General features: G+C 53.8%; 1 protein-coding gene across 2 annotated transcripts; it reads right to left on the bottom strand.

Moving 5' to 3' along the window:
- Positions 1 to 625: 625 nt before the first annotated feature.
- On the bottom strand, positions 626 to 7,539 carry Lat (linker for activation of T cells). Of its 2 annotated transcripts, XM_042666852.1 has the most exons (12): positions 7,173 to 7,539; positions 7,034 to 7,061; positions 6,919 to 6,953; positions 6,610 to 6,697; positions 6,415 to 6,479; positions 6,289 to 6,318; positions 6,138 to 6,204; positions 5,958 to 6,058; positions 2,884 to 2,937; positions 2,692 to 2,754; positions 2,515 to 2,598; positions 626 to 806 (listed from the first exon to the last, which is right to left on the bottom strand). In XM_042666852.1, the coding sequence occupies exons 1-11, from the start codon at positions 7,273 to 7,275 to the stop codon at positions 2,534 to 2,536; spliced, it is 699 nt and encodes a 232-aa protein (XP_042522786.1). In that variant the 5' UTR covers positions 7,276 to 7,539; the 3' UTR covers positions 626 to 806; positions 2,515 to 2,533. The 2 variants fall into 2 exon arrangements, with proteins under 2 accessions (XP_042522786.1, XP_042522784.1); XM_042666850.1 differs by lacking the exon at positions 626 to 806 and having other exon boundaries at positions 2,197 to 2,598.
- Between the last annotated feature and the right edge of the window lie 152 nt (positions 7,540 to 7,691).

Genomic DNA, 7,691 nt, shown 5'->3' with positions numbered 1-7,691 from the left:
TTCAAGCCCCACAACTGACAAAAATTAAGATTCAAACGAATCTGAAATTCAGAACACTTCTGGTCTAGGATGTGAGCAACTTCAACTTCAGTAGATGCTGCTAGATTGTTTTCCAAGTATACTTCATCAGGAAAAGTTTCTGCATCCCTCAGCCAGGCACCAAGGTGCCTCCAACGGCTTCTACTCCACCCCTCCCCTGCCACCCATGAAATGACTGAAGTCCACCTGGTCCACCCAGAATTCCTAGACCCTCCTGTCTGATGAGCTTCTGTCCTACCAGGGCAGCTGGCATTCCATACTCATCTAGAACCAGCAGGTCAGCAGGCAGTATGGCAGCGACTCTAGAATACACAGATCTAATCACAGATTTTACCTCTTTAGCTGTGTGCCTTTAAGCAAATGACCGCTCTGAACCAACATTCTCTCCTTGGACATGTTGATGCAGTGAGTGGAGAAATATGCGCGGTACCTGAGTCCTTATGGCAGACACTCCCAAAGTCAAGCCAGTTACAATCTGTAATTTATTAGCCCACATAACCAGGAAGCCAAGGGTCAGGGAATTGTCTCATTCGACCCATAAAGCTGGCCCTGTCCCTCTCTGGCCCACCCTCCCCTGACAGCTTCATTGGCCCCTCAAGTTGGGGGAGCCCAGAGCTACATCCTTCCACGTCGTTAGTGACAGTCATGAGAGGCTTATATCCTGGGCTGCTCCTACTGGCCGGGTGGCCACTTGTAGGGCCCAGCTGTGGGCTCACTTCCTGAGGTGGAGGCTGGACAACAGCTTCCAGACCCCTAATGAATGGAACCTGGGGGCCAGAACAAAGGGAGATGGAGCCAAGCCAGAGAAACCAAGGACCCACTGGGCACTGGTAGTCCAGGCACGGTTCACAGAACACTGGTACCAGAAGCACAGGGGAGCTCCAGCCCTGACCCCAGGCCACCGTGTCCAAGCAGCAGGCATCGCTCCACCGTCCAGCCAGCAGTGCTTGAACCGGGCTGCCCTGCCTATGAACTTGGGCCTTTCATTTATTTCTTTGACAGGTCTAGAACTCTGGGCGCTCAGCATCCCCAGAGGGAGGGTGGCACACCCCACCCAACTGTCTTCGACCATCTTTAGTTGGTTTGAGAGCCACAGAAGCAAGAGCTGGGAGCCCCCTGTGGTCATCAGGGCCAGCCCTGCACCCCAAGGACAGAGAGCCCAATCTGTGGGTACAGTCTTGCTATACCCACACACTATGTTCACACACACTTCCCATCCAGAGTCCCCACACCTGCTCTGCCACCATCCCAGCGAGCGAGTGAGCCACTACTGTGCTTTGTGGGGTCTCGTGGGGAGAAGTGTCCTGAACCGCAAAAGTGCCAACAAGGATCAGAGACCCCACTCAGAAGCCCCCACTCAGAGACCCCACTCAGTGAGCTAGGTGCTGGCAGCTCATGCTCAGGAGGCTGAGACCTGAGGATCGTGGTTCAAAGTGAGCCCAGGCAGGAAAGTCCTTGAGACTCTTAGGTCCAACCAGCAAAAAAGCTAGAAGTAGAGCTGTGGCTCAAGTGGTAGAGCATCAGCCTTAAAGTAAAAAAAAAGCCAAGGGAGAGTATGAGGTCCTGAGTTCAAGCCCCAATATCAGCGCCAAAGGAAGGAAGGAAGGAAGGAAGGAAGAAAGAAAGAAAGAAAGGAAGGAAGAGGGGCTGGGAAGGTGGCTCAGTGGTAGAGCACTTGCCTTGCATGCCTGAGGCCCTGGGTTCGATTCCTCAGCACCACATAAGCAACAAGAAAAAAGCCAGAAGTGGTGCTGTGGCTCAAGTGGTAGAGCGTTAGCCTTGAGCTGAAGAGCTGAGGGACAGCGCCCAGGCCCAGAGTTCAGATCTCATGACTGGACCCAAGAGAGAAAGAGAGGGGGGGGGGAGGGAGGGCAAGCCACAGTGTCCCGGGGTCTCAGCACCATCTGTGTTAGGCGAGGGCTTTATCAGGAGTTCTGAGGGAGGATGCATCCCACAGAAACATAACATTCTCTCTCTCTTTCTCTCTCTCTCTCTCACACACACACACACAATCATATTCATTTGCATAAACACATATATCCTGACACACTCAAATATAATCCACACTCACTCACACATACACTCACACTCAGAGACTAGAAACCCCCCCCCCCCGCCCCCCACCTTCAGCTCCTGGGGCATCACAGCACAGAGGACTCAGACCTCAGGGTCCTTTATTCCATGACACAGAGGGGGCTGGGACAGAGAGCTTCCTTCTCAGGCAGAGTGTCAGAAGGTGCAGAGTGTCGGGGACACAGACTGGACCCCGAAGTGACAATAAGTTAGGGGTTCTCAGGCCGCCTGCTCAGCCCTCCCCAGAGTTGCTTCTGGGATGTCTCAGCTGCCACACAATGGTGAGTTCAGGAGGCCGGGGGGACTGGAGGGCCTCAGAACCATGGGGCGCAGGCCTAGATATTGGGGTGGTCAGGAAAGAAGTCCTCAGGGAGGGCCTGAGCCGGCAGCCAGGCCACTCACCAGGGTCCGGGTTCAGTTCCTACACGTTCTCATAATCCGGAGCCTCTCCTTCCTCTTCCTCCATCTCCAGGGGGCTCAGGGCGGCTGTGAGGGAAGCAGAGCAGGGCAGGTTGGTGTTCACCCTGCAGTCTATCTGGCTGGGTCACAGCAGCACCCCATTTCTGCTCCCACACATACCAGGCTCCGTCTGAGACTCTGGCGGCAGATCCTCAGACACGTTCACATACTCCCGGCTGCCATCTGTGGGGACAGCTCAGAAGGAGGGCAGCCAGGACCCACAGGGCAGGCCACATGGAGTGGGGTGGGCAGGATCCCCGAGAGAGGGGAAGGGGCTGGGGGCAGCTGGGGGGGTGGGCAGGGGTCACTCACCCAGGGACGCTTCGGTGCTCTCAGGGACGTTCACATAGTCCTCACCAAACTCCACTGTACAAAAGCCATCAGAAGCCACCCGCTGTCACTCCCGGCCCACTGCCACCTTTCCCAGGGGCCCAAGGACAGATACTCTGAGACTCCACTACAAGCCACCCCAGCTAATCCCACAGGGTGCAGAGAGAACATTCTAGCCAAGTAAGAACAGTGGCCAGGGCAACGATGGCTGGGGACAGAGGACCCCTCGGACCGGTACCAATAGAAGGAAGGAACAGGACAAGCCAGCCATCCTAGCTACTCAGGAGGCTGAGATCTAAGGATCCTGGTTCGAAGCCAGCCCAGGCAGGAAAGTCTGTGAGCCTCTTAATCTCTAATTAACCACCAGACAAAAAGGAAGTGGCGCTGTGGTTCAATGTTGAAGAACGCTAACTTTGAGTGAAAAAGCTCAGAGACAGCATCCAGGCCCTGAGTTTGAGTCCCTCTACCAAACAAAGAAGGAAGAAGAGGAGGAGGGGGAGGAGGGAGAGGAGGAGGAAGTGGAGGAGAAGGAGGAAGAGCAGCAGCAGCAGGACAGGCAGCCACAGCACAGGAGGGCCCCAGCGACTCAGGGCAGCTCAGAGTGGAGGACTTTGGCATCATGTATGGCCCAACTGATCCCCCGTCTTCCCCAGGCTGCTCTCCAACACTGCCTTTGCCACTACTTCCCAGGTGCTGGTTGCCCTCTGGCTTGGGTCTTCAGTGAGGAACTGTGTGAATAAGATAGGCTTAGGAACCAGAGAGCCCAGTTCAAATGGGAATAGAGCAACCTCAAGTTACCTAGGCTCCGTTTCCTGAGCCTCCGTTTCCTCATCTGTAAAATCAGTAAAAGAAGCCATCTCACAGGGATTTTGCCAGGATTAAGCAGTGAATAAGTAAATAAGGCCTACGGCACAGCCCAGGCCACCACAGGTCTATTATATAAATCAATCCTGAGCCAGCACACTGGTGCATGCATGTAGTCCCAGCCATTCAGGAGGATGAAGTAGGATCGCTTGAGCCCAGAAGTTCTAGGCAGGCTAGGCTACATATCAAAAATGTCTCCAACTCAGAGGGTAGTTCAAAGCCAGCCTGGGCAGAAAAGTCCCCAAGAGACTCTCAACCTCCAACAAACTACTCAGAAAAAGCCAGAAAGTGGTACTGTGGCTCAAGTGGTAGCATGCTAGCATGCTAGAGGATCAGGAACTGCACCCAGACCCTGAGTTCAAGCTCCAGGCCTGGCAAAAAAGAAAGAAAGAAAGAAAGAAAGAAAAAGTCTCCAAATAAATATATAAATTAAGGGCTGGGAAGGTGGCTCAGTGGTAGAGTGCTTGCCTCGCATGCATGAGGCCCTGGGTTCGATTCCTCAGCACCATATAAGCAGAAAAAAGCCGGAAGTGGTGCTGTGGCTCAAGTGGTAGAGCACTAGCCTTGAGCTGAAGAGCTGAGGGACAGCGTCCAGGCCCCATGACCGACAAAACAAACAAACAAAAAACAATACATAAAACAAGTAACTTCACTATGGTGGCCGACAAAACAAACAAACAAACAAAAAACAATACATAAAACAAATAACTTCACTATGGTGGCAACTAGTGCACCTGGAACTTTGAGCTTTATTGAACTTAATATATATACCGTGTGATAAGCCTTCAACTATACGAGAGCTCTTTTATAAGCCCGGTCTGCTGCAGGGACTCCTTAAAGCAACAGCCTAGCAGACAATACCCAGTAAACAATGAGTGAATCAATGAGTGAATGAATGGATGGATGAAAAGAACCACTTGGATAGACAGTCTGGCATTCAGGAGAGAGGTGTCAAATTGGAACTCTGTAGGACAAATGGAGCCAGGGTGTGGAAGGCATAATGCAGATTTATTAGAGGCTAAGCATCCTTAATCTAAATGTCCCAAATCCAAAACCTCCTGAGTGTCTAATGAGATGCCACAAGTAAAAACAATCCATCATGAAAGTTAGTTTTGGGCACCGAATAATTTAACGCATTAGAATGTGTTATCCACGCTGAGGCTACGTGTACATAAAACAAATGAATTTTATGTTGAGATCCAGATCCTATCCCGCAAAGTATCCATTATGCACATGCAAATATTCCCAAATCCAAACACTTTGATCCTTGGTGTTTCAGGAAAGCGATGCCCAAGCTATGGAGAAAAGGAGCGTAGTAAATGGAGGTTCACAGGTCATGAGGAAAGCTCAGGAGGTAATATTAAACAAGGGAGAAAAGCTAGGTCAAAGGAAAAGTCAGACCAGAAAGCAAACAGTAGAAAACTTCCAGGAGCCAGGCTCTAGTGGTTCATATCTACAGTCCTAGCTACTCAGGAGGCTGAGACCTAAGGATGACAGTTCAAAGCCAGTGTGGGCAGAAAAGGCTGTGATATTCTCATTTCCCATTAAGCTCCAAAAACAAGCCGGAAGTGGAGCTGTGGTTCAAGTCAGGGACAGCACCCAAAGCCACGAAGCCCCAGGATTGACTTAAAAAAAAAAAAAAAAAAAAAAAAGGAGCTGGGCACCAGTGGCTCACGCCTGTAATCCTCACTACTCAGGAGCCTGAGATCTGAGGATCATCGTTTGAAGGCAGCCTGGGCAGAGAAGTCCCCATAAGACTCTTATCTCCAATTAGCCACTCAAAAACCAGAAGTAGTGCTGTGGCTCAAATGGTAAGAGCCCTAACCTTGAGCACAAAGAGACTCAGGGACAGCATCCAGGCCCTGAGTTTAGAACAGTCTCACAACCAATGAGAGAGAGAGAAAGAAAGAGAGAGAGAGAGAGAGAGAGAGAGAATAGGACGTTATTCAATAAGAACATTCCAAAATCAAAAAAGAATTTCTGAATAGGAGACACCAAGTTGAAAGGTAAAAGAATGAAGTCAAAGAAATCTCCCAGACATGAATGATGTAGCTAGCAAAGGGGAGCCCAGAGCAGGAAGTTGGACATGAAGGAGGAAACGGAAGGGGAGCAATCATTACAAGAGAGGGAAGAAAGGAGGAGCTGCTGGCACGTGGGGGAGGGGAATGGACAGACATCCCAACTCAACTCACTGGAGAAGGCGCTGTCTCGAAGGCCAGAGCTGCTGGGCCCAGGGGCAGAGGCAGAGGGGGTGGCAGGGTTGGTGGCTGGGGTGCTGTCAGGTAAGACTACCCTGGGAAGAAGAACAGAAAGGGTGAGGGAGGATTCTGAGCCTCAGCCCTGCCCGCCCTTCCCCCACCCAGGTCACTCACAGGTAGCCCGCCTCATTGGGGTAATCATTCTCATCTTCATCTTCTTCCTCATCCTCACATACTGGCTCTGGGGTAACGACACGGGGATCAGCATGGCCCAGGACGGGCCTCAGCTCCCTACCCAGCCGAGTACCAGGGATCCTGGACGCACCCTGGTTCTCGTAGCTGGCCACGCTGTTGGCTTTGGAGACAGAGCAAGAGGAACACTGTGTTAGCTCCAGCCAGCCCTCTCTTCTGCCCAGCCTCAGCCCCCTCAAGCCCCGAACCCCTTCCTTACCACCATCTGAGTCCTGCTGGGGAGATGGCAGCCGATGGGAAGCCCCGAAGGGCTGTGGGGACCTTCTGGGAACCAAAGATCAGGCATCAGATGTAGGTAAGGGGCTGATTGAGGGGTTCCCATAGAGAAAGAGCCCTCTCCCCAATCCAAGAAGGTAAGGGGCAGCCTGGATCTGGAGGAAGATGGGGTACTCACGGGATGGGGAGCTGGTCGGGTCGGGTCAGGGGTGGGTAGGAGATCACAGGCGGGTAAGAGGTCACGGGTAGATAGTGGGCAGGCGGGTCTGAGGACAGAGCCATGCTTGAGTGGGAGACTCCAGGCATCATCAAAGATTCTAAGGACAGCTTTGTCCCCAGAAAACCAGGCCCCAGACAGGCCTGAGGACTCCCACCTCCCCCTGACACCAGCCATGTGGGTTCTGGGATGGGGGCTGCAGGCAGGCACTCTGACATGATGCCCCCCATCCCCCCATGCAATATGGGTAAGAGAAGCCTCAGTACTCACGGGGTGGTTTGATCAGGATGCTCCGTGGGTACAAGCTGGCAGGAGAGAGACAGGTTAGACACAGGGTACAGCAAGGCGCAGGTCCTACCCCACCCTGGGTCCAGGAGAGACTGACCTGTCTGCAGAATCCATGTCGTTGGAAACTGTGGGAAAAGAGAGCCAGTGAGCCTGGGAGGACCAGCCATGTCCGCCCCCGCCCCCCACCATGCTCATCCCCCACTCCGGTACCCAGTGTCTGCCAGCTCCCCACTTACCGGGCAGCTCTCGGCAGCGAGCACACAGTGCGGCCAGCAGTGTGGTCAGGACGGGCAGCAGCAGCAGGCCCAGCGCGAAGGGAGTCAGGCCGTTGGTCTCCATCTGCAGGAGACCCTGCGCCAGGCCCAGCTGCACAAAGGCCCGGGGGCCAGCCTGGAGCCTGGTGGGAGAGGTCGGGGGGCCTTCAAAGATGGAGGACTCGCTCCCTGGCTGGATTAAGCAGGGTGAACAGTGGTTCAGGAAGATCCCGGTGCCTGCTGGGGGTCAGGTGAGGCCTGGAGCTGGGTCTCGAGCGCTACCCACCCTGTGCGAGTCCCATGCCTGCCCCTCACTGGAGCCCTCTCCTCTGCGCAGCCCGCCCGCCCATCTGTGGCAGGAAGCTGTGGCGAGGCCGGGTGAGGGCAGGAAATCATCGCTCCTCAGCTGGCTGCGCCGCCCCTGCCCGCCCCCCACCCAGCCCTGGGAAGGGGGTGGCGGGGAGGCAGCTCTCAGGGATGGTCCACAGACAGCTGCACGAA

The sequence above is a fragment of the Dipodomys spectabilis genome, unplaced genomic scaffold (genome assembly GCF_019054845.1).
Source record: "Dipodomys spectabilis isolate Male_0828 unplaced genomic scaffold, ASM1905484v1 ptg000366l, whole genome shotgun sequence".
NCBI lineage: Eukaryota > Metazoa > Chordata > Mammalia > Rodentia > Heteromyidae > Dipodomys > Dipodomys spectabilis.
This window is presented reverse-complemented; position numbering and strand designations above follow the sequence as displayed.

Coding starts and splice junctions, on each gene's coding strand:
- Lat (XM_042666852.1), bottom strand. CDS start 7,275: ATGGAGACCAACGGCCTGACTCCCTTCGCGCTGGGCCTGCTGCTGCTG. Junction 6,205..6,288: donor GGCCAGCTACGAGAACCAGG/GTGCGTCCAGGA, acceptor TCGTTACCCCAG/AGCCAGTATGTGAGGATGAG. Junction 2,599..2,691: donor AGAGTCTCAGACGGAGCCTG/GTATGTGTGGGA, acceptor CTTCCCTCACAG/CCGCCCTGAGCCCCCTGGAG.